The 26,676-nt window shown below is 36.6% G+C and overlaps 2 protein-coding genes across 4 annotated transcripts in view; one reads left to right on the top strand and one right to left on the bottom strand.

Annotated features, from left to right (window-relative positions):
* PDE6C (phosphodiesterase 6C) overlaps positions 1–17,029 on the bottom strand; it is a 31,236-nt gene extending 14,207 nt beyond the window's left edge. The window contains exons 1-12 of the mRNA XM_035536912.1: positions 16,550–17,029; positions 6,685–6,837; positions 6,487–6,576; positions 6,066–6,206; positions 5,469–5,543; positions 5,319–5,383; positions 5,140–5,206; positions 4,263–4,310; positions 3,920–4,069; positions 2,969–3,112; positions 2,816–2,884; positions 30–176 (exon numbers count right to left, since the gene is read on the bottom strand). Coding sequence (XP_035392805.1) covers positions 30–176; positions 2,816–2,884; positions 2,969–3,112; positions 3,920–4,069; positions 4,263–4,310; positions 5,140–5,206; positions 5,319–5,383; positions 5,469–5,543; positions 6,066–6,206; positions 6,487–6,576; positions 6,685–6,837; positions 16,550–17,029 — 1,629 coding nt within the window. The remainder of the gene's footprint in view (positions 1–29; positions 177–2,815; positions 2,885–2,968; positions 3,113–3,919; positions 4,070–4,262; positions 4,311–5,139; positions 5,207–5,318; positions 5,384–5,468; positions 5,544–6,065; positions 6,207–6,486; positions 6,577–6,684; positions 6,838–16,549) is intronic.
* The window catches only part of RBP4 (retinol binding protein 4), a 27,038-nt gene continuing 12,053 nt past the window's right edge, over positions 11,692–26,676 (top strand). For 2 of the 3 annotated variants that reach the window (XR_004777207.1, XM_035536937.2), the window contains exon 1: positions 11,692–11,836. The gene's annotated coding sequence lies outside the window, so the exon portion shown is untranslated. Of the gene's footprint in view, positions 11,837–21,383; positions 21,486–26,676 lie in introns of those variants that run through there. The other variant, XM_035536947.2, reaches the window with a different exon arrangement.

The raw sequence follows: 26,676 nt of genomic DNA, 5'->3' as shown, positions 1-26,676 counted from the left end.
CATAAACAAGATGAAAAAAAAAGTCAGACCTCTGCTGGGACTTTGAACTTTTCGACAACATTTATCTCAAAGAACAGTCGTATTCCACAAGTTATCAGGCCATGCTCTGTAACGGGAAAGTCACTGAAGCGGAATTCATATAGTTCTAAATCTTTTGGATCAGGTAATTCTTCCTTCTGTTAGGGAAAGTCAAAAGCACAAGGATTTTTTATGGCCAGAACGATGTTGGGAAAAATGTTCTTACTTCAGTGGAAACATTGCATAAGGACAGTATGTTTGCCTTATGGTCAAAGACCTCAGGTTTCTGTAGAATCTAATGCATATTAAGTTTTGAAACACAATGGTGGTACTGCTGTTTTCTTCTCCAAGAGAATAGGTAAAAGTCTTGGGCAGGTGGTGTTTCTTCCTACCCTGAATTCCAAAACAGTCAGTTGTGACCATCTCAGCAATTCCTTAGTTAGGAAGTCTCAGGCCTTGGTGGCCTCCCACTTTTACCCTGGTCTCAAAGCTGCAGTTCATCTTTTTCACAGCCAAAATTATTCAACAATACCAGCTTTTCCTGGTAAAAGTTGTTCTTCCCTTTTGGATCTTACAAATAGTGATGGATATAGTGACCAAAAATAAGCTTCCTAGAACAAAACATTTTCCACTTTAACAGTAGAATAAAATATAACTTTTTTTTTATTTTTTGTATTTTTGTATTATTTTTTTTGTAATTAGAGAAGACTTGCTTTCGTGCTTACCTATCTATAGCCTTGCGTTCTTCTGGAGAGCCTATAGCCAAGCAAGGATTCCTGTACATTTTTAAACCTCTAGAGTGCTGGTGGTTTGTTGCTGTTCCACAACCAATTAGTCTGTCTAACCCTGTCTAAATTAGTTTGTTTTACCCTGTCTGCTATGACAATCTCTCTTTGTGTGTGTGATAACCTATATACACTTCGTAGAGAAATCTCAATGCTTAAATGCACAGAGTATGTAGTTTTCAGTTATTATGGCTTACTTCAAATCCCTTAGTCATTTCCTTTTTACTGCTGTAGTTGGTGGTGATTCTGTATTAGAAGCGTCCTCTGTAATTTAGAGCACCCTGTTCTGAACAACCCTGACCACTGATGAAAATGGGGGATCATTCCAGAAGTAGTGGGCAGTATAAGTGCATTTTATCTTCCCCACATACTAGATTTTATCAGATGCTGGCTGGATGCTTTTCAAGGACTTTTCTCTCCCTGAAGAGCAGATACAGAGCTTAGGTCAGCTCTTCCTTGTACTAAAGAATGTCCAGAAAGCATTTACTAAATTCTAAAATTCAGAGGATACAAATGTTAAGAAGCTTGTATTAAATTTCAAGTTGCATACATTATATGGATTCACATTGAATAGCCTAACTGGTAATAACGATATTAGCAAACTGTTCTGTAATGCTTTCCATTTGTACATCCCAAAGCCTAAGGAGAGCAGTAGTATATTTTAAAGGATGTCTGATGCAACACAAAAATAGATTATATGACCACAATTATTCCCTTCTGCCACATAGTCGATAAATGATCTCCTTTTACAAATAAGGAAAATTATAACTAAATCTATTTCCCCGTCTGCATGTATTTCAACAAATAATGCTGAACATCCATGGAACAGCATTTCCTTCTCCCTTGGCTGGATTTTCCTTTAAATTTACTCTGCTCTGAGGTCAAGGACAAGGAAACCTGGGGCACTGGTGTTTTAAGACCCATTACTTTGTGAATCATCAGATCTAGAAACACCTGCTTTATCTCATTAACTATCTGGGATTCCAGGCCTTAAATAGGATAAAGAATTTGCAGGTTGCCGTGGCAGTGCAGAATATATAAGACCTTTAAATATTTGACACCACAGTGTTGAGAGAACACATTTTACTTGCTTTCTGGAGATTTAAAAATTCATACCAGTATTATTATATTTTTACATTTGTAGGCCAGCACCATCCTAATCACTTGTTGCTCTTCAAGTAGAGAGATTTAAGAATATTTATTTCTGTTTTCTTTAAAAGGTATGTGAAGCTACACAGGGACTGTTGATGTTTTTGTGTTTCACCACTTGCAAGCTGTGTGAGCATCTGTTCTGTGGGAGCCAGTAAAACTTTAGCACCATTGAACCCTGGCATGCACATATACATACCTACATTAGCAAATGTGGTGTAATAGGAGGAAATATGTGGCTGATATTGGAGGTCAACAGACTTGTGTGTGTTTGATGTTTCTTTTTCAACCTAGTTCTCTTTCGATCATTAACAGAGTGCATTTCGTGCTTTCCTATAGCTCATCTTTTAGTTTTGTTTTAGATAAAGTAAGACTTCTCTGTCTAGAGAAATGCAGGAAAATTCATGGGAAAGTAGGTTAGTTCTACTGGACACTCCTGTATGTGTTCTCTTACTCAAAATGAAAGCGACCTTAGATCAAGTTACCCACTTTTATGTCCAAAATGAAATAAATATAATTATAGGGATAGCACCGTTCATGTGGAAATTTAATGGAGTTCAACACTTTAAATGTTTATTCATACAAATGTTTCTATATAACTCTGGTTATCCAAGTCTGTCAACACATATTTGGGACAGAATGTTTCCCTGGAGGTACCAGCGGGATGTGCACATGGAGGAACCAACGAAGTTGAAGATGTATTGTTAAATTAAATTAGCTCTATCTAGCTTGTGGAACTGATAGATAATATCAGTTATATTAAACAGAATTTATCTATATACAAGTTTTTCTTGCAAGGAGGGTCCATTACAATCTGATGTCAACATGCTTTCAAAAGTCAAATTTTCAGTTTATTGACTTACCAAAATCCTGATAAGATCCTTTTCATCACATTCTTCTATACTCTTTACATTTAATTTCTCTTTGTATTTCTAAAAAATGAAAAATGAACAACATATTCAGTTCTGTGTAGCAAATTTCGTACTTTAATTTTGTGACTGTGGGCAGAAACTCACCAGTATAGATTCAACTTCAGAAGGAGTGGCCTTTGTCTGGTACATAAGCATTTCCTGAGCAATGTCTTTTCTGTTTTCAAGCTTGTTCATTTTGTCATAAGTGTCAGTATTTAAAACAGACCACCCCAGGAATTGTGTAAGAGTCTAGAACAAAGCCAAGCAAAGTGAAGATGACAGCATGAAAATAAAATTGAACAGATTATTTGATTTTTTTTAAAGTTCAGTTTCTGATAGTGCCCTTTAAAAAGCAACATGCAACTCTACCTGTTAGAGACCTTTACCCTCTATCAGCAGATTCTGTTAGACCCTTAGAGCTTTTAATGATATTGTTTGTCTCAGCCTATGTAACTAAGGGCCCATAGTCTCATTTTGTATACAGGACTTTGAGGCTTATGGGGCTTAAGATAGCTGGGTGGGCTTGAATTCACTGTGTAACGTCTTATCATGCCAAAGTGCATGAACTCCCTTAGAGTTCATGCTTGCAGGCATGATGTCCGTTGGTAAGCAGCATGGCGTACTTGCTTACATGTGGCATTTGGACAATGCCCTCAATCATATGCTGAACTTTTGGTTAGCCCTGAAAATGTCAGGCAGTTGGACTAGATGAACTTTGAAGGTCCCTTCCACCTGAACTATTCTGTTCTGTTCTGTTTTTACCCACTCACATTAATTAGCAATGTTGACCATCATTAAAAAGTCAAATGACTAAAAATAAAAATTACACCTGACTTTTGTTCGTAATTGGAACATAAATGATCTCATAAATTTTCAGGTTTACAAAGGGTAATAAAATTATCTGATTCTTAAGAAGCTGTATGGTGGAGAAGATAGTCTTTTGGTTAGATATTAATAGAATCTGTTAGAAATTTTCAGATATCATGAAATATGTTTTTACAGTAATATTTTGATTAGCATCATATGGCTCCTTAAAGCCTATCATATTAAGCTTACTTCAATGATCTGTTCATCATACTCATCAAAAGGTTTTCCATCTTTCCTGTTGTAAAATGTTGCAACTCCCACAATTTCTTCTTTTTTGTTGACAATAGGCAACGAGAGGACATTTTTTATAACCCATCCGGTCTCATCCACAGGTCCTTTCTGTAGGAAAGCCAGAGAGCAGGAAATATTGCATATTTCTTTGAAAGTAGTAGTACAGCTATCGATACAGGTAATGTAACATTAAGTCCCACAAATTACAAAATTGTTTATGTATCCAAATGTATAACTAATTGGTGGAAAACACTAGCATATTTTCCACAAAATTTATAACTCTTATCATCACTGGAATTACCTGAAATGTGAAATATTCATCTGCTGGTGCATTCATCATGTTACAAATCTGCAGTAGAAAGAAAAGGGGGCGTTGTTTAAAGGCAATGTAACATACGCCATGACTTGGCCTAATGTTTAAAGAAGGCATATATATTTTCTAAGGTAAAAACAGTCAGCAGCCTAGCTAGCTACAAAAAGTAAAACCATTCCTATTAATTTAAGTGTGATTATTCTAACGTAATTCTGGAGTGCTTATAGCAAAGTGCCTCATGTATGATGCCTCAGTGCATAAACATAAGGGTTAAGAAAGCCACTTCCATGCCAGTTTAAAATGGCATGGGGATTTGCAGAAATAAATAATCGAGTACTTACTCCCAGGGCTTCATCCTTAACTTGTAACTCCTGTTACAAGTGCTATAGGATTACTAATAACTGTCATTCACCACGACTTTGAATTACGTATCATGGCTACACTATATGCCATGTAAAACTGGCGCTGTACTAGTTGGGAGCTATGCATACTTTCTGGCTTACTTGGCCCACCCTGTGTTTTCCAACTTACTGCAAGAAAAAGAAAAATTTAGACCTGTGTATACAATGATTTTCTTACTTTTACATTTTTTTATTTAACATAGTCCACACACTTGGAAAATGACATCAGATACACAATTTATTCCTGTGATGTCACCATAATTGGCTGTTTGTGCTGAGGGCTCATCTCCATCCAGAGTATTGATTCACATGATTTCACTGGGAACCAATGACTTTGGAAGCAACACAGTATTTTTATAGAGGTATACAGAGGGTTGTTTTGTTGATTATTTTTTTTTCAATCAGAAGAACTGCATGGATTAAAACTTTAAAGTTAAAAGTTTTTACTTTTGCTATGAACTTACAAATCCATTTTCAGCAACATATGTTGGCAATCCACTGATAAGACACCAGTGATCTGCTGGAGGTGACCTTTAGAGAGAGAATGAAATTAGATGATTTCTGCGGATACAGACACGTTATTATTCTATCCCAGCAATAAATCTAATTACCACATATTCACAGGCTGCCAATGAATACTCACGGAATAACTTTGATTTCTTCTTTTCCATGTAAAATATAGTCAATAATCTTATAAAAGTTGACTTCCTAAGTAAAAAGAGAAAAGCATGTAGGTGACATGGCACTCAACGTCAAAATTAAGATTCATAAAAAGAAAAATGAATATCCTCACTCTTCCATCAGGTGTCTTGGGGCCTTTGTAAGGCTCTGCCTCCCCCAGCCGAATTGGCCATTCATCATAGAACTCCTGGGAAAATAATACACAGGCATTAGCAAAAGGGAAAACATCAGGTCTGTCTTCAGAGATAACATGAAATCTGCCGATAACATTTTTCTTTCTCCGCAACAGTTGTGTGGTCACATTTCAGACAAAATTAAGAAAACATTAAGGATATTCCAGACAATAAATGTTAACCAGTAAATTTCAGACTAATATGAAGCTTATCTCTTTAATTGTACACTTTAATTGTTTTAGCAAGCAGGTATTTATAAAGCAATAATCAGACTACACTTCTTTCCTTACTCAGATGGAATTATTAATGTGAAAAATTATTTCTGAATTAGCCCTAATATTTATCATGTACTTTGCCATGCTTATTTTGTAAATCAGTTAGATTTTATGTGAATTATCCCAAAGTATTAGAAGGGACGGTATCTTTATATCTTGGAGAGGGGTGCACTAGAAATACGTAGAAAACTAGAAGGACAGACTTTATAACTTAAAGTTAGGAGTAACACGTTTCTCACAGGTACGCAAAATAAATATTACCTTCTCTTTAGTCATGTCCAGCAGACCAACAGAATATCTTTCACAATTTAAATACATTCGAATAGTATACAGTGCTTTGTGAAACTGCCGTTCTATGTCTGTTAGCTCTTCAAATACTTTGTTGGCAGACCACAAAAGCATCTATTTACAACAAAAGAGAAAGAGAGTAAATTGTCATGATGGTAAAGTGTCTTTAATGAAAAAAAAAAGAAACAAAAAAAAAACCAAAAACATATGAATGCTGAGCATTCCAGAATAAAAGAATAAATTGAACTACTGTAATAAAACAAAAATAAAAAACAAACAAAAAAAAATTGAATAGATGCTGTTCTTACTTCAATAATCTAGTGAGAATATAAAATAGTGGGCATAATGGTCTCATTTAAAAACAAAGTATTATCATTAACAAATTCTTCTTTACCTGACTTCTTCTGGATTCAATATTGTAGAGGTATGATGTATGATGGTTTCTTAGGACCAAAGATATAAAATTGAGGTATTTTTTAAAGACCTAAAAATGGTTTAAAAGAAAAAAAAAGTTTCAAATCAAGAAGTAGATTCACTCAGACTACTTTGTGAACTAACAACTGTGCTGTTGTATAACGTTTGAGGTTATTACCTCTTCATCCTCTTTTGAGAACTCAGTGGCATTTAATTTGTTGAGAGCCATCACAACAGCAAGCACCTCTTTACCCTGTGTAATTGGGACTGCCAACATGTTGCTCGTTGTATAACCAGTTTTTTTGTCCAGAAAGTCAGAAAAATGGTTATTCTGAAAAGAAAAAAAAATCAAAACCACAGTTGAAATGCATCACAGTTAGTTATCACGCCAAAAGCGAATGGTTGTTGTATTTGATAATTTATATTTGCAATGCTATAAGCACAGCTTCACAGTGCAGTAAAGTGATACTCCCCAAAAGCATTACCATTAGTTATCACCATGTTGCAGAGTTATATCTAAATGCACACTTAGGCGTTGGTTATGAGTGCAGCTCCTGGAACCAAATTCTGTGAAGATTTTTATTAGAATGACAACAAATTTGAGAAATTAAAAATATGGAAAAAGCTAGAATAAAGGAGAGAATAACATGAATCTGTGGCTACCTAATAGTCTAATACATATGGCTTGTATGTAGGAGATTTACTTCATAGCTATGTTATTATTATTTTATTATTTTGTAGATAAAATGAATAATAGTATGCTATCAAACAATGTTAAAAACTGTATGTGGGATTATTTGCAACCTGTCCTGAATCTGTATGGCTAAAAATTCTTCTGGCAGAGAGGCACCCCCAGCTGGCATACATCTGACTGAGCCATTTCTTATTCCTAAGTCTCTGACAGACTCCCATTCCTGCAGCTCCCACCCCAACTTGAATCAGAAGGTGTAGACCAGGGAGAGATCAGGGGACACAGTTGTTTTTGTTGTGACGTGGGATCTCGTGGGGTTGATACCATGTCACCAATGAAAGAGACACAACTAACTATCCCTCCAGTTATCCATCCTTGAAGTTGAGTGCTGAGGAGGTTTTAGTAAAAACCATTCTTTTCATTCTGTTGTGTTAAAAAACACAGGGAAGATAGGTCATCTTTCATGGAAGATCATTTGAGATCTTTGTGGTGGACCTAAACGTCTCCTCCATGTTGCAGGATGCCATATACCAGATTTTCAGCTTTTATAAATTATACAGAAAACTACTTCAGAAAAATAAATAAATAAATAAATAAATAAATAAAAGTTTTAGAATCAAGCATGATAATGCTTGTTTGGATCTTTCCTCTTAATTTCTTTTTTTCCCCTTTCCTCTTTAGCAAATGTTTCTGGGATATGCTGAATTGGTAGTTTATCCAACCCTGAGAAGTTAGACTGGACTTTATTCTGTGTTCAAAATGTTAGGTTTATTTTTTTCCTATAGTTCTTTATAGCCTTTAGATAGCCCATCATTCATACTTCCATTTTAGATTTCCTTCTAGGACTGTATTTTTGGGAAATGAATCAACGGTGTGGAAGTAACTCTGAAATGTGTTTTTCTGTATTTACTAATTGGTCTGCATTACAGAGAATTTATTCTTTTAGGGAAAGCTTATATCATCCCCATAAATTCTCTCTATCATTCAATAAATCGTGCTGTATTTGCGTCCCTGGAAAGTGTGGCCAGTTCCAAATAAATCTATTTATTTATAAATTGATGAGGTCCAGGTGAAGAGGGGATATTTTCTTTACTTCTGTCAATCTTCCGCTGAGTTGCTCTTTTCTCTTTTTCTAGGAGAACTGTATAGGGACGTCTCACTTAACAGACATCTGAATCCCCGATCTGCAACTACTTAAAAGGGACCTGCATACACCAAGTGAGTTGAATCAGCGGAATACAGCAGCTGAGTCTTAATTCGTTTAATTACTTCAGACTTAGGTACAAGTAGTGGTGCTTGGGAAGAACTTTGGTAGTAAGATTTCTGCAGGTAATAAGAAAATTTTAAAGGATGCAAGTCTTTGCTAATAAACAAAAAGTTCAGTAACCACAAGCCAAGCTGAATAGTGCCTAGATAGTGCAAATACAGACAGATATAAATACCTCATGACACATTGGCAGCTTTATCACAGCATATGTAAAGACTTCAATCACACATGATTTGCATATACAAGCAAAAATTTGTGCTTAGATTTAGACTTTACATTATTGATTATTTTGCACACAACTGGCAGGGGGTTTTGAAGCCTTTATTTCCAATCAAGGTTTTAAAATATTTTCTCTTGAGAACATAAACTCCTTTTGATTTTGAATAAAATCACTTTTCACAATGTCTGGAAAATCATGTTCATACACAAATAAGCTCTGTAGTACCAGATCCAGAAGAGTATCTCAGTGTTCCTATGAATATATGAAGGTAGAAATTTAGGTCTTTTGAGCCTGATCTTATGAATCCAACCATCTTTTAGAGTGATGTTGTGAGCTTTCAACTCTCAGTGAAATCGTAAAACAGACTTTTAAAAAAATGAGGGAAAGGCAATTTGTTGATAACTCCCTAACTGTAGTATATTTGCAAGCGTTTTCAACTAGCTCAATTTAAAGCTAAGATACATAGCCTTTTACAGTACCACAGTCAATTCTGTAGATACATGCCAAGATGTGCAACATGTCAGGGATTTGCACTAAGCTAAAACCAGCATACATGAACGGAAAATTGGGACCCCTCTCTGTGTTCATCTTTCTGTTGTATGGGTGACAGAAGATGAATGGAGGGGGGGGTTGGCATGTGACTGTGTTCTAGCCATTTTACTTGAAATGACTAGCTGATTCATTTTTTTTTATTTTCATTTTTATTTATTCTCCAAACCAGGACACCAGTTTTATCTCACTGAAACCTAAGAACACTACTACACATTATTATAAACCATTTACCAGTAAATTATCCATATAGTGCTCTATGTTTAGATAATTTGGCCTCGACATTTCAATTTCTTTATGTTCTATAAACCTAATTGCCATTTAATAGGTAGCAGTGGAATTTACAAAATCATAAATCACTGTTGTGAAAACAGTGTGATTACACCTCAGTAAAAGCGAAAAATCAGGCCGTTCTTTCTAAGAATATTGTTTATTTTCCTTGAATGGTGGTTAGGAATAGGCTTGCTTGCTGAGACTATACTGTATCTTGTGAATTGTAGCTACACAGCTGTAAGTTTGTGTTGGTAATAGGGTAAAAATGAGAAAAAGTCTCTTCCCTGGGAACCACAGGCATTTCAAGAAGTTAATTTTCAAAGATTATGTGACCAGATGATACTTTACAATTACATTGCTGTTGTGGTTTTTGTTGTTGTTGTTGTTTGTTTGCTTGTTTGCTTGCTTGTTTGCTTGTTTCAAAAATCAGTGTTATTTTATTGTTTCTAAAAAGTTCTTATGGAAGGACCATCTATAAGAAGGAACCATTGTGTCTTTCTTATTTCATGGTTCTCCCTCCAGATCTCAGTTCCTTTCTTAGGAGCAATATGTTCATCTATGTTTCCTTTTAGCAGTCTTGAAAGACCTTATTTCTTTCATGACGAATTCTGCCTTGTTGGCTGGTTTTAGATATCCCACAATTCTTTAAGCAAATGATGAAAAAGAGTTGTCCAAGATTTCTAAACTTTCACAGGTTTTATTCTATGCCAAACTTAATAATAATAATAATTATAGTTGAAGATGATTGTTCTAATGTTCATTCAACCATCATTCAGTATTTAATAATGGAAGAGCACCTTCCAGTTCATAATGTTATTTTAGGATTGACATCTTAGCTACACTGTGCTCCGTAACACTGAGCTAATTCTTGAGCATTTCTGATTGGATTAATGGCAAAATGCAGCTGGAGTCAAGTGAGTTTGACACTACTGGAAACCTCCAGGACAAACTCCTCAGCATAATCACTCAGGAATTGTAAATTTGATCAGAAAATGCAAAAAATATTTTAAGTAATGAGTGTAATCATTGTTAATTTGGTTTCCATGGTACAGACAAAGGTGTGTAATTTATACAAATTCAAGAAAGAAAGAGAAAGGGAGAATTCTGAAAAGCAACGCAATTGAAGTTGTAAAGGAATAGGGGGGTCCCACTTCCCAGTTTGGCCAGTCAGGGTGAAGTCTCACTGTAATGGTTCATCTGAAGCAATAGGAACAGCAGCTCAGTTATTAGTACTGAGGCTTCTCACACCTCCAGTATACTTGCTTACTGAAAGTATATAAACTTGCAAGTTGCTTATTATCTGGCCCACCATCAACATCTTCACTACACGTGTGGTTTGCTGCACTAGAAAATGAGACAGTCTCATAAATCTTTGCTTTCTTGACTGGGGGCCCTGCTATGAAGCACCATGATAGTATTTTGTCCATGTCCCACAGATGACATTTACGCCTTGGTTTGCCATTATTCCCAGTTTTCACCATTACTCCCATTCTTACTTTCTTCCTTCTTGTGTTGTTTCTGAGTGACGTGTCTGTACCTTGCTGTGCAGCTACTTCCCCATTTTAAGTTTGGCAAAGTGCATCTCTTATCACAGTGGAGGAGAAGCAGTAAGACTTAATCCTGCAGCTGTGGTGGTAGACAGCTAATGCCTATTTTCCTCTACCTCTTTCCTCTGATGAAGCACAGAGGAAGAGGGACTTTCTGGGAGCGCCTTGCAGTTATGACTACTTTGCTGCTATCCTCACAGTGGACTGCAGGTTCTGGGTTGGATAGGTCAGCTCAAACTGTTGAAATACATCATCCTTCAGTTGTGGGATGACCAGACATGGGTCTGGAACACTACTAGAAGAGAAACCACAGGAAGTGGTGACATCAGGAGCCAGCATCACACTGTCATCATTATCACGTTTTTTTACACAATCTTTACATGTTTCTGTTTTATTTTCTGGTAGTCTGCAGTATTTTTTCCTCTTCCTGATATTTTGTTCTTCTACTGATTGTCTTGCATTGGCTCAGATTTTTCAAACTAAATTTTTACTGCTAAGTTGTAGTGCTATATTATTTCTGCTTATCCTATTCTCAACTCACAAATGTTTTTGTTTTGTAATGATACAATTGAATATGAAAGGAATATTAAAAGCATTTAACATCAGCTATGAAAATATAGTTCTGATTCCAAATCAATTAGTTAAATGATTTGGCCATTCATTAGAAAACATTCAAAAAAATCATGTTTTGTCAGGGATGTAAGACAGCTGCATTTTTACATGTAGCTTACAGAACAAATTGACTTTGATATCTTCAAGATCATTAGAGTTTTGAAGATGAAAGTAAGTAGAAATTAGTATATATTTAAGAGCATTTGGGGGTTGAACTTCAGTCATGTCACTTCTCAATGCTTTTCTGTTTTCTGGCCATGGGTAGTGGATATTTTGCAACTTTTTCAAAATCAATCTGTATTACATTGTTTTAAGTTGTTTTTTTCATATATAACAGGAAAATAAGGCTGAAGGGAAACTTTTCATTGTAATTTTTAATATTCATTTTTCCTTACATTTTGAGAGTTTTTCTCTTTTAACACAAGTTAATTCAAGATAAGAATGAAAGCTATTTGGGGTTGGTTTGTTTGTTTCCTGGAGGGCATGATTAATATAAACTTATTCTTATGTTAAAATACTTTCTTGAAAGTTGACTAAATCTTTGTCATATATTTGTACTCAATATAGCAAATATTAACTGGAAAAAAATGGAAATCTATTTCTCTGTTATAATAACAATCTGTTTATTATCAAGATGACAATATAAAATGGAGGAACAGATATTTACATGTACAATGCAAGTTCTTCCTAGGTAAAAAGCTACCTCTCCATTTTTTCCCTATGTTTACTTTTTCTTGGGTTTGTTTCATTCAAATCTCACTGCTTTCCAAACATTTAGTAAAGCAGTACTTCTGTAGCATTGTGTATCTTTGCCCTCATTTTTTCTAATCTTAAGAGTTTTGAATTTGTTTCTGAAGAATTTTCATCTAAAGTTAATTTCACAATTGTCTTCTGGCCTTTGGAGCCTTATTTAACATCAGTGTGTTGGATACTTGGGGTTCTCCTCCAAGATCGCATTGCTAGGGGCCTAGCAGAAGATGAGTTAAGAACCAAGAATCTCATTAGCAAGAGACTGCCATGCTACCAGCTCCACCACAAAGTGATTCCCATTCTTCTGCCTTCTTCCTCCATAATCCTTTCCCTCTGCCATGTTCAGGTCAACCAGTTGTGTCATTCGCTGGCTTGCTCTCTCCTGTGCTTTTCCAGTGCTCTAGATTTTCAACGTGGATGTACCTGATTCCATCAACCTCTTCTTATTTTAGGATGGAGTCGAAGATCATTGCCTGATCCCAGGGCCACTGCTGTGTGTTACCAGAATGCCTGTTTACACCCAGGAGCTGGACAACAGCTCCATGTCCAGGCCTACTCACTGTCACGTGGGAGTTCAAAGCACTGAACTGCAACACCACACTTCCGTTTGCTCTCTTCTTTTCCTTTTTCAAATTGTCTTTAACTTGAATCTACACCAAACTGTAAAAATAAGGGAAGGGATGGAGTGTCTTTGTCTTGGTTCCAGGCTCAGGCGGCCTGAAGTCTAGGGATTCACGTGTTCCCATGAACATGAAACTCCTGTCAGTTCAGACAGGTCTGGCATGAAAGTCTCTCCCACCTTTTAATTATAGAGAAGTAGAGCTCCCAGAAAAAGGCTCATGCAAACTGAGGCTGGATCAGTTTACAAAGGGATAATGCAGGCGCTCACAATTTGAAGGAGCATTTAAGATGGTTTGTATCACAGATTTCCAGTAGTTACACTAGGTGCCACAATAACCATTGCTCTGGCTGCTTAATTCGAGTTGGAAATAGAAGAATCTCTCCACATATAGGTCCCTTCGTGGAATTAATCCTAAAGCCTTCTAATTTTTTTTTTTTTTTTTCCCACCACTTGATTTTTTTTCTCTACTATAATAAGGAAAATTATTTCTTGAGATTCCAATCTTTAGGAACATCTTTGTCTTCACATATATCTGAATTAGAAGCAATAATGCAATAGTTTAGATGCGTGGTGGATTAAAGCAAATATATTATTGTCTTCATTGTTGGCTCTTACAAGCTGAGACTGTGAGATTTTAATTCCTTGGAAGTCATGTTCCTTGTCTAACTAGTTCTTAGTTTTATTTGGAAATAATACCTTAGGACAAGATGTAAGGTAATCTCTTTTCTATCATTTTGTCAATGTTATCAGTTAATAATTAAAGGATAATAGCGGACATACCAAATCTTATGCAGTCTATCAATTTACCATGCAATATTTAAGTAGCATACTCTGCTAGGCCCTGGGAACAATGTGAGGCCAACCATCAGGGCAGTGGTCTTTCCTGGCCTCCTATATCTCACTGCTGTTAAATCCTGGATTAAACACTATTAGCTCTTGCAGTCAACAGGTCTGTAATCTTGTGGGGAGAGACTGTTCTTGCTACTAAGTTAATTATGGAAGGTCTGTATCTTTTCCTCTGCTTTTCTTTTCTGAAGCATTAGTCAGGATGAGGAGCTTCCTCACATTTATTGGTACTTTTCCAGGTTGATGGAGATAATCCCTAAAGAACTGGCTACCAGGCACTAGAAGTGGGGTCTTATGTTTTTTTTCAAAGATTGATTGCTGTTGTGACCTTATATTACATTCCCTCGTGTTATACAGGGGTGGTGATTGAAGCATGATGATGTCTCACTGTGGGTTTGTCAGTGTTTTCATGTATTTAAGACTTTAAAATGCAATGCTGTCTGGATATGGATTCTGTCAACAATAGAGAGTGGTTAGACATGACATCCTTAAAGCACTGCAGGCTTCTAGAATTATTCATTGTGCATTTTATATTCTGACAAGACATTAGGGGCAAAACTCCTCTCTGACTTAAATCTGCTTGTCAGAATTTGGGTAGCAGACGATCTAGTTTGACTGAACTGCAAACAAACTGATTTGACAAATAATAATCTTTTCCAAGAAAGTGTGATAAAGGCCTCAGTGGCTGTCTGTTTTTTTCTGCCATGGACTGGTTATATTCCTTAAATATTACTGACTAAAGTTGCACTTCTGGATTCCTTATGGAGATAAAATTCTGGTGACAGTAGTGGGAGCTTTGCCTGTGTAGAAAGTATGGATTTGGACACTGAATTTTATTTGTTTTTATTTTTTATTTTTACAAGTAGGGTGGAAATGCTGTCAATTTTGAGACCTTCGTGGTTATTTTCAAATAACAAACCTTGGTCCCAGAGAAGTCTCTGGGAGTTTTGATGACATTTAGTTATCAAATGTGGATGGATGGCTTCATGATTTAACTGTGTTTTTAAGTGTGACCTAGTGGCATGGACCTCATTAATCCTAAATAAATAAATGGATGCCAAAGTAAAAATGATCTTAGAGTGACCGAATAATAGCTGAATTCAGCAGACATTAATTTATGCATGTAAAACATATACCTAGCAGTACTGGATAGACAGAGAGGTACTCTTAAAGATAATCAAATTACATTTATCACAAAATTTTGAACAGGTCCTGCTTCAAGCACAGAAATATTTGGGCAGCCCTGCCCTGGGCACCCCTCACATAATGATATTAAGAAGCAGTGCAGTGTCTGATAAAAGGCACATCTTGCTTGATCCGCCTGATCTTTCTCATGTAATCAGCCTTATGAATTTAGAAGGATTATCCTCCAATCTTCCCACGTGGTGGTAAGAGGCAGTAAGTCATATGCTTCTTGTCAGAATAACAGCCACTGAAGAAGGTGTCTCAGTGGTCAGTTAAAAATCAAGTGATTTGTTTTCTCATATCAGTCTTTTTACTGTTTGCTTCCACGATTCCTACTTACATCAGAGGTAGTTTACTATATAGTGGAATGTTCTGTTCCCATAGGTTTACATTTTTGCTTGGGGTTAAGCTTTAAAAGTAGTCCTTTATTTCTTCGTCTGCCAACTTTTAACATGATAAAATACATTACTTTTTGTTAACTTCCAGGAAAACATAAATAACTATACTGTATAAAGACATCATTGCTTACATTGAGCTTAGGACACTGAGGTGGTTTCTATCTCTGAAATGCCCTAGAATTTTAAATTGACGGTACAGGAAATATTGAGAAGACAGATATCACCTGGTCTAATTATCTTAGCACCATTTGATTTTGCTGAGCTTCTCCACGTAAGATTAAAAGAGTTGAAGGTTAGCTGTTTTTAAAAAAAAAAATACAACAATCAAAGCACCTTTTTGTTTCCCTCTGTATTTCAAAGCAGTTTCTAAAGCAGTTCTTATGCACGCATGTTTAATTTGTGTTAGGTCACTCACATTATTTTCATGTAATGTTTGTAATAACCCCTATCAACATTTTAAAGAAGGTGATTCTGTGCAAATTCAACAAGAACTTTGAAAATGCCAGAGCAGCTCTGACTCATTAATCTTCTTCCATAAATGGCTCTGAATAAAACTCTGGATCTGGACATACACTAAATTTGAAGCTACTTTAAATTCAAAGATAGATGTGAAACTGGACATACATGTTGACATCATCTTCATTTGGGTTCATTCACCCCCTTAGAAGGAAGCACTTTCATTATGAAAACCGCAAATTACTTATTCTGTGCTGCTATACACTCAACTGAATTTGACAAGGGATAGTACTTGCAAGCCTGTACTGGAAAACAGAATAGGAGCCTGCCTGGTTCAATAGAAACACAAGTATACATTGGTCTCTATTAATCTAATGTTCTCCTTCCTTATTACAGCAAATTATATTTCAGTTATTATGCAAGGATAATGGAACTATCTCACTAGGCTACATGATGCAATTCTACTGGATTTTAAACATATTCTTCTGTTGGCTTTCTCATGGTTTTGGTCTGGATTTCTGTCTCTGAGATGTTTTTGAAGAGTGATTCCAAACCACTAGCCCTATGCAGGAAGGAAGCTAAGTGCATGCACGGAATCCCATTCCCCAAGAGAAGTCACTCACTTACCTTTTTCACATCAGGTATATTAAAAAACTTCTTGGTATGAGCAACCCATCCCGCTATCCCGATGTCCAAAGGAAAAACAGTCTCATTGTCTGGATTCACCAAATTCTCCTCAAAGGTGGAAGTTGGAGTGACATTGAGAAGCCTGGTAGCTACCTCTGGAATACCATTTCGGGAACGACAAATAAACATGCTACACCGATCAGCTGCCAGCAGCTGTGCCAACCTTTGCAGGGCTTTGTGCACTATCTTTTCCATAGTGCCTGCTTCATCCTGGATTTCTGTTAGCAGCTCAAAAAGTATGTTACACTCCTCCAGACGGGACATGTCTTTGAAGCTGACTCCTTCCTTCACATCTCCAGGGCTCACTTTAAAGATACTTCCCAGCACTTCTGCCCTCATTTTTCTGTCGAAATACTCCTTGGCAAACTGGGGATTGTTCTCCAAGTATTTTTCAACAGCATCTTTATTTACCTCACCCATTTTGGCTGGATTGTTCTTAGGATTTCTTTCAGAACTTCATCACCATCAAAGCAGGAGTGGTAACAACAAGTTAGGTACTAGTACGAAAATGGTACTTTGTACATACTGTATAGCTATCAGGCATAGTACATTCTGCTTCCTCTGTGACTTCCAAGCCTTCTGAAACTCTTGAGATATGACAGAAGGCACTGGCTTAGCATCTTCTTAGTGTGAGATCTTGGAGACTGCTAATTAAAGAGATGTCAGGACACTAAACCCCTAAGCATTCTTAGCTCATAATTCCTAAGGGAGTCGTTTTAGTATTTGTAAAAAACCAATGAGTTCTTAGACCTTTTAAAATTGACTGAGGTGTAGATATGTATACATAAAAGTTCTCTCCTTCATTCATAGTATATATATTGTACTATACACACAATTTTCCATTGCAACTTAATATGAGGAATTCCACTTAGATACTTAGCCCACATCATACACGTGGGCTGACATGTACATGTGTATTTGTGTGAAGTGCTTAAAGGGAGGAAAACAGAATGTTACAGTTTTTTTTTTTAATTGCAAAATTCAGTTTTCCTTCAGTAAGTCAGGAGACGATTGAAATTATATTGCTAAAAGTAGATAACTAACAAGCTATACATGCATAAAATGGGTGAAATCCTAAAGACCTTAAAACAGTCTGAGCTTGCTCTAGTAAAGAACCAGAATTTGACTCAGCACAGACAGATATGACTTATATGAAACTTTTTTCAAGAATAGATATATTCTAAATAAAAGAAAAAAAATTTAAAAATGGCTTGAATACAAAATTAAGTTCAAAAGCCAGTCAAATTCTTAGTATAAGTAAAGTATAAATGACCAGACAGGGTCCTGCAAGTAATGTAGTTTCTTCTTGTGCCTTCTTCAGGAAAAAGTGGGAGATCTCTGCTCTATTAAATAGCATAAAAATTGTAATAACTGACAGATTCCATGCAAAGAGGGAACCTTGAGGCTGGTCATAGCTTTGTAACACATTTAAAGTTTCTTACCTTTGGGAGTTCATGATGACTCGCATGAATTTTCCGTAAAGGGGGAGTGCAAAGAAGATGAAGTCAGGATCTTTTTGGCGGTGCCAAGAGGCAATGGGCCCAAAGTGAACCACAGGAGGTTCCATCTGAACATCTGGAAACTCTTTTTATCATGAAGGCAACTGAGTTGATGGAAGAGATTGCCCAGTGGTGTTTTGGAGTCTCCATCCTTGGAGATACTCAAAAGCCATCTGGACATGGTCCTGGGCAACCTGCTCTACATGGCCCTGCTTAAGCAGAGGTGTGGGATCAGAAGTCCCTTGCAACCTAAACCATTCTGTGATTCTGTGAATGGAAAAGGAATGATGAATATTGTGGTGAATTTTAGGGACGAACATCCCCATGGCTATGTGGGGGTGTTTTCCTGACTTTAAACTTAGTGCTAGCTATGACAGCAAATGATCTGTGTTCACTGGAACAGATCCAAATACCAACACAGTAGTAGAGCTGCAATACAATTCATCTTGGTTTTGTTTGTGGCATCCATATTGATTAAAAAGAGCAGGAGATTCTCGGTATAAGGACAATAGACCATATGCCCTTTGGCAATTCCTAATTTGCAAAGGGTCTCTATCAAAGTAAAACTTTGTCATTCTGCTGGGGCCACAAGTGTGTCAACATCCATTTTTTTATCAACATATCTAAAAATGATCAAAATGAGCAACTGGTGTTTCATTGCTTGTTCTGTCATATTGTCTTACTGACTTTTGGACTTTCTACATAGTAGTTTATTAACTAGAAGGGCTATATAAATGGTCTGTCTCGTGTCCAGCTAAAACATTCTATGAAATGATGTTATGTGTAAGATTTACACATTCATCTTTATAACTTGAGTGAAACCAACATTACAAATGTTTGTCGTTCTTTTATATTGTGATTACATTAATTCTGTGAAATAGAGCAACCTGTCACTCTATGGGGGGGAAAAGTAAGAAGTGAAGAGAAGCAAGCTGACAGTTACTTACACTGCTTTTTGTTTGTTTTGTTATTGTTATTGTTTTTGAATTTGTTTTTTTTTTGTTGTTTTAGGGTTGTATTTTTATTTGGTTTTATTTGGTTTTATGGCTTTAGGTCTGTTTCATTTGTCACTAATAAGTATTCAATTGTTTAAGTGTTCATGGCCAAGTTGGAGGGGACTTTGAGCAGCCTGATCTAGTGGAAGGTGTCCCTGCCCACGGCAGGGGATTGGAAGGAACTAGGTTAGGGTTCCTTCCACCTGAACCATTGTATGATTCTAATAAGTTTATTTAAAAGAGGGGAAATAGCCCTCGAGAGTTCCATGGGTACAGGAAAGAAAGTCAGTTTGTAGTAATATATTTTAGTTCTGGTCACATCTAATTTTCCTACTTCTTGCTGAGGCTAAGAACATGTAATGTTCTTGAGAATCATAAGGCATGAGCATTTGATGGAACTTTTATAAGCCTGTTATCTTTTACCCTTTAATAAAGGTATCAATGAATAAGGATATGGGCTTACTATTTAGCTATAAATAAAGAATTTAAGAAATAACATATTATAGGTAGTGGTGAATGAACATTGTTAGATTTTCAAACAAAACAAATTTTTAGCAGTGAAAATTCCATTTCATAGACTTTCACAAGGACACTTTCTGCCACAAAAAATAAAAATAAAATTATAAATTCAAGGATTCCTCCTGACCTCTAATGTTACCATTTTTGTACATAAAATGACATGTCCCAAATATTTCACAATAACATGGGTCTTCATTAGAAACTCCCTCATAATTCATCTTTAATTTGACCATGTTAGTAACACACAATGGCTTGGACTATGATCTGAACCAGAGACAGTGTCAGCCGAGGTACATTCACAGCACTCTGGAAACTTCCCTGGAAACTTCTGTAGAGTTGCATAATTATATACGTTTGATTAATAATGCGTTTTATGTACTGTTTCAGTTAGATTCCCAAAATTACAGGTTCAGCATGATATTGTCATTCTGCTTCAAACCACACTGATTTGTTCGTGATATTTTCTGTTGGCTAACAGATTCTTGAATTAACCGTGACTTAAATCCTATTTCTTTGTGTTATGAAATGGCATGTACTCAAATAGACACAAATGCACACAAATATTTTCATCTAGTTTAAAAAGTACTTGTATTGGTTTTCCTGGTTTTGTAAAAGTTAAGATTTTTGTAAGTTTCTGTAAGGTATCTAGCAATTTTATTATCATATGTGCCCATTTTCTTCAATATGAAAGGACACATAAACTGCTTATCATGATTCCACCATGTCTTCATTATGACCAGTGGTTTTTATGAATGATAAATTATGCTATTTAGTAATTTCATATTTGTCTGAGTTGTCCTATAATCATTCTTAAATAATCAAATAATTCATTTTTTCTCTTAATTAAGATTCACTCTTAGAATTGCACTCTTGCTGTTAAGTGGTTGTGAAAGATGCATCAGAAATCAATAGAAGTCCTTTATGAAGTTTATGTCTGAAAGATGTTTAAGTTGGCTTTTTTCAATAATTGCTATACTAGTCATGTTATGTTTCATCCTGAACTCTATGTATATATTTATTAACTGAATAATAAGGCAAACCAAGAAGTTGAAGTGATTCAATAAAAGTTAAAACAGTTTGGTTTTATAACTTTTATGGAAGTCCTAACTTTAGAGTTAGGAAAATATACTGTATTTGTGTTGGTGATTTTTTGTTTGTTTGGTTGGTTGGTTTTACTCATGTTAGTACTTAAATGAATTTTGTAAATTAGATCAGTTTGGAGATCTATCATTCTAATATGTTTAAATTTTCTGTGCTGGAATAAGGCATATATTTCTATTCCAATTCTATTCTCATTTTCTGCACTATTTTATATTTAGTAATGCAGATTCATATTTATATTTAAGTTTATCATAAAGTATACCAAAAATTATTTCATGTTTCCAGAATTAAGGTCTTCTGAATATGGCTTTGCTATCATCCCTCTTAGTAATTGTCAATAAGATCTCCTTTTAAGAAAATACATTTTAATTTAGGCTCCATTATACACATGGAGGTTTACCACTGGAAGCTAACCTTGCACAATCATTTTCACTGAATTTTTAAAGGCAAAACTAATACATTTTTGGCTTTGTTCCTTGTTCATGGTAACGTGGTTTGATTTAAAAACAGGATGAACATGGTGCTATATTTTTCAAATTGTTTTAATTTCAGAGAGTATTCGAAACATTTGTACTCTGTGGTGTACATTGTGATGTCATTTTCCTTTTATGTTCGTAGTCACTACAGAAATCAAAACTATTTATGGAATAGTTCTTAGTAGTAGACCATTGCTGATCCCTTGTGATACATGGAAATTCCTAAGAAGGATAACTGACAGACGTGGTTATTTAAATAGAATCCAGCAGCACATAAATGTCAAAGGTATTTATAAGGTTTCCCAGTTCAGCTTAGTGTTTGTGTCTCAGTGTATCTGTCCATCTTGACAGCAGTTATTGTGGTTCATTCAGTTATGATTTTCAGAAGAAGTATAGATCAAATGTGTTTATTTCAATTGCATGGCTTTTGTGTGGATGGTTTTGTGTCCACTGTCTGGATATAGAAAAAATAATTGTTCAGAAATACAATTATTTTTTCTAAATGGCTAGGCTGTGAGAATGGCTTTTATAGATATTTACAACCAGTACTGTGTGTCACTAATGCAGCCAGTTCTCTGGCACTGATATGTTTTGGTATCATGGATATGGTATTTTTGGGGATGTTTATAAAGAATTTCAACTTTTGTGTTTCTTTTAAAATAATTTTCTAATTGAAAAAGTAATCTTAAAAATGCAAATACTAAAAATAGTAAGTTAACTGCTTTTTCTGTATGACTGCAAGTTTTCATGATCCCTTAAAACTATCAAAGATTATCTTTGGGGTTTCATGAAACAAGTGGTCAACAGAAATTTTAACCTCTAGGGGAGAGTTCATGAAGTAAACAGTCAGTCTAGCATGGAGGAGTGAGCCTGGGCTGCCAGATGCGCCGTAGCTTTGACCATGATGGGTTTCTTGGTAGCTTGGCATGAATTTTAGTATACAGACTGTGCAAAGGACAGAAACCTTTTAATCTTCATCTCATCCACTCTTGATTTATTTCTTGATGATGTTAGATTACCTGACCATTTTTTATTACTGTTTCCCACCAGTAAAATGGGGTTAATATTTCCATGCATCTTACAGGAATATTGCAGCAGATGATTAGCATGTATGTGGGGAAGGCTTAGGAAACTTTTGTGCATACAGAAATGTTCATAGAGGTATTCTTTTTTTTTTTTTTTAATTGTTAATACATATTTTATTAATGTTCTGTGGGGTGTCTGAGAGTTTTGTAATAACAAACAATTCTGATCTTATAAGACTCAGCTGACAACTTGCCGTAAGTTCTTGGACCATATCAAAAAGGAGTCATATTTTGCAGAGAAATTGCATTAATTTTTCCTATTTAAATCTAATGCTTTCCTTTCCTCTCTTAGCATGTAAATTTTATGTTGATTTCTCTAATCTAAAAAGCATTTAAACATGTAATAAATCTCAATCTAGAAGCTGAGATAATATATTACAACTAACATAGATGAGATAATATAGTACAATTATGAGATATGAGATATTACGATTATGAGCTATGAGATAGTATAGTACAATTTACATGTGATAGGACTACGGGGAACAGTTTTAAACTGGGGGAGGGGAGATTTAGATTCAGTGTTGGGAGGTGATTCTTCACCACGAGGGTGGTGGGCTGCTGGGCAGGTTGCCCCCAGGGGCTGTAGATGCCCCATCCCTGGAGGTGTTCAAGGCCAGGTTGGATGGGGCCCTGGGCAACCTGACCTAGGGGGTGGTGTCCCTGCCAATGGCAATGGGGTTGGAATCAGGTGATCTTTAAGGTCCCTTCCAACCTGAGCTATTCTATGATTCTATTATTTTAGATTGAATATAACAAAATCTCACTTTTATTTCTTACTGATCTGCTCAAAGTAATGTCATAAGTAGGTAGCTAGTAGATAAAAAATTGCAAAGCTTCCACTGTGAAGAAACCTTCTAATAAAACAGAGCTATGACAACGTATTAAAAAGAGATGTAATTATTGATAACATATTTCTATCTATTGCCAAGAAAATGTTTTCCGAAAATTCTCCTCTGAATTGCTCTTTTGCACTCTTCCTTGGGCAGTCCTCTGGACAGTATCTCCCACTAAATACCTTCCTGCTTATGCAAAGTGTTACTTTATAGAAATTATTTGTAAGGCAGGAAAAACAAAAAGGATAATCAGAAGAAGCTGATCCTTGATTTTTCTTTCTTTCTTTCTCTCTCTCTTTTTTTTTTTTTTGGCATTTACTGATGACTGTCAGTTGCTGTTGGTTACTGTTTCATGTTTCAACTTGAACTGTTTGTTACAGTAAATGCCATCCTAAAGTTTTGGGCGGAGGGCCCCTGAAAAGGACTCAGATCATAATAATTACACTGTAGGTGCTATGCCACAATTACATGCTATGAGTAATATTTGTAAAGTGCAGAGCTTGGATTAATTTAGATTAGTTTACTGAAAAATATTGTAAAATAGAGGCTTTGAAATGGTTAATAGAGGTGAAAGAGCTGACTTTGAGAGGTTTCCCACACTTTGCACGCCAATCACCAGCTCCATTCTCTGAGCAGCTGCTTTTCCACCTGTCAGAAAGCAGCACTGGATACAGGGTTTACCCACTGTATGCCATCCCTCTCCTCTGTGTGAAGGACAAGCCACGTGTAGCTTAATGACAGTAAACCCGCTCAAAAGCAGATGTAACTCATATGGAAGCTTTTGGTGTGTTACACTGTTTATTGTATGATTACATATAGCAGCCAGATATTTTTTGTTTTCTTTTCCCTCTGAGCGAAACAATTTTGCCTGTCACTCTGAGTGCTCCAAAATGCTTTCACAAACATACAAGGCTGCAACCATATGCCAAAAACTATTAAACATCCCAGCTAATCATCATTGAAAGGCACCTGCTTCCAGAGTTAAATGTACCTGCTGTTTACACCAGGCATGCACTTACTCTATAAAATATTTGGAGCAGAAAGTTAAGAGTAATTGAAATGACAAGAAAAATACAGCTGCTGGCTTTAGTTCCCCAACCTGAAAGCTGGCCAGTACACTGGGGATTAATATCCATCTCTTCAGATAACTGGGTTCTCCCCTAAGCTCTTTAAAGACACATGAGCAAGGATTTACGTTGTCCCTGCAGGACAGTGTTGTCTAGGAGCACGTTAGGTCTAGGAGGGTTCATTAGTCTCAGACAGAGTGGTGCCATTAGCTATAAAGGCTTATTTCACAGAGAATTTCTATGATTTTGTAATTCCAATTTGAGCATAATTAGACCTGCTTTAAATTCATCTCAATCAAAACTTATTAGAGAAAATAAGAAGCTAGCTTTTTATCATAACTCAGTGTATTCATGGATCTATGTCTGAACATAGATTAAACAAGCAGAGATGCTGACTTTTGTAAGTTCTGGGTTTTGTTGTTATTGTTTTAATTTTGTTTTGTAATTTGCTTTTGTGGGTTCTCTGAAGCTTGCTAACAAAATGAACATACAAAAGTGAGTCTCAAACTTACTTCCTTCTTTGATTCTGGGTGGTATGAACTTGGCGTGCTGCAGAAGTAGTATGCTAAATGGGCAGTAGCAAAAAGCACCCCTTCAGCCAATTCAGAAGCAGCTTTGTCTATCTGCACAGGCATCTGCATCTTCCCCCCTCTTTCATCAGCTGTAATAAAAGGTAATAACCAGACTTTATGGACTCATGGGACCTGTGTGGACATACTATGGGACATGCTATGTGATGTCTCTCACCAGTGCTGACTAAAGAGCCAACACTCTTCCAAATGCAACCCAGGAGGCTGTTGGTGCTTGCTACAAAGGCGTTTTACTGGTTCACATTCAACTTCTTGTCTACCAGGACCACTTGGTCCTCTGCAAAGCTGCTTTCTAGGTGGTCAGACTCCAGTCCATTCTGGTGCATGGGGTTTTTCCTCCCCAGGTGTAGGACTTTGCATTTTCTTTTGCTGAACTTCATGAGATTTCTGCTGGCCCATTCCTCCAGCCTGTGGAGATCCCTCTGAATGGCAGCACGACCCCCTGGTGTACCACCCACTCCACACAGTTCTGTCATCTTCAAAGTTGGCCCTGAACTTTGGTCCTGAATAGGCCAAAATCTGTCCTCCTGATACCTAGGGTTGTTATCCATCTTGCTCCCTCTTCTCAGGAACCTGAACCCCACCATCTCATTTTCACTGCAGCCAAGGCTGCCCTCGACCTTCACATCTCCAACCATTTCTACCTTGTACATAAGAATCAGGTTCAGCAGTGTTTCCCCTCATTGCTTCCTCAATCATCTGTGTCAGAAGGTTATAGTCAACGCACTCCCTAATCCTACCTGGCTCATCATCCATCCCAAGGCAGAGCTCTGTCCAGCCCCACTGCTTTCTCACATAAAGGGTGATTCACCTTCTTTGCCACCCTGGCCTGTCATTCCTTCAGAGCCTGTATCCAGCACTCCAGCTGTGTCAGCTACCTCATGACATCTCCAACTTCTGCTTGCTCCCCATGTCACATGTGTTAGCGTACAGGTATGTAAGAGAGGTGCCTGGTCATGCTGATTTCCTAGAGGAGGTCTGAGAGCTCCCCCCATGACAATGTCCTATATGCATCCCTTTATTTATGTGCATACACTTGAATTTTGATTTTTCTATTTGATTTCAAGGCTCACTTGTTTGTTGGGTGTCATCCCCTGCCCTGTCACTCACGGGTTAAAGCTCTCCCCACTAGCTTGGCCAGCCTGTTGGCAGAGATGTCTTTACATCTTTGTTTCAAGTTTATTTTCATTTTGGTAATACATCTAGAAAAACACTTCAGTTCAGAATCATGATCCCTACAAATGTTTGGTGAAGAGAATAAAGTTACCACTTTAAACTAGGTTTGCTTAATTTATTTTTTTTTATAAAGAGTCCAGTGTGAATATACTCCTTCAAGCAGAGTGTCATGTCATTAAATTACAAAAACATGCAGCGCACAGGCTGGCATGGTGCAAAGACCGGTATTTTCAGTTTAATGCTGTCCTTGACCTCTGTACTCAGACTGCCACCAAGGGGAACAGTTGTGATGGTGACAGTGTACATAGCTGTCCCTTGCAAAGTACACGGAGCTCCTTGGCTCAGCTCACACCATTTGTTGTCCTTTGTTCGTAAGCGCCTGGTTCCACATGGCTGGGGCTCTGCTCGGATCCACCGCTCTGTGCACACAGCACTCAGTCGTTCCCCTGCAAAATCTGCCTCTAAGAGTTTAATGGATACCCGTGTTTGTGAATGGCACTCCATAAATAAATAACCGTGCAAAGACAGCAAGAAGCCTCTCAATTGGTGCACAGTCTGGCTGGAAATGGATGCTCCATTTCCTCTTACCAGTTCTTTGAGTCAGCTTTCTCCTAAGAGCTAGACCTACTCTTGTGACCATAAATAAAAATCTAGTTCTTTTAATATTTAAAGCTTCAACGTTTCAGCATTAAAAATGTTTTAAATGGTAATTTGACTCTCGCT

The sequence above is a fragment of the Cygnus atratus genome, chromosome 7 (assembly GCF_013377495.2).
Source record: "Cygnus atratus isolate AKBS03 ecotype Queensland, Australia chromosome 7, CAtr_DNAZoo_HiC_assembly, whole genome shotgun sequence".
Lineage (NCBI taxonomy): Eukaryota > Metazoa > Chordata > Aves > Anseriformes > Anatidae > Cygnus > Cygnus atratus.
Note: the sequence above shows the minus strand (reverse complement) of the source record. Positions and strands in the feature narration are given on the sequence as shown.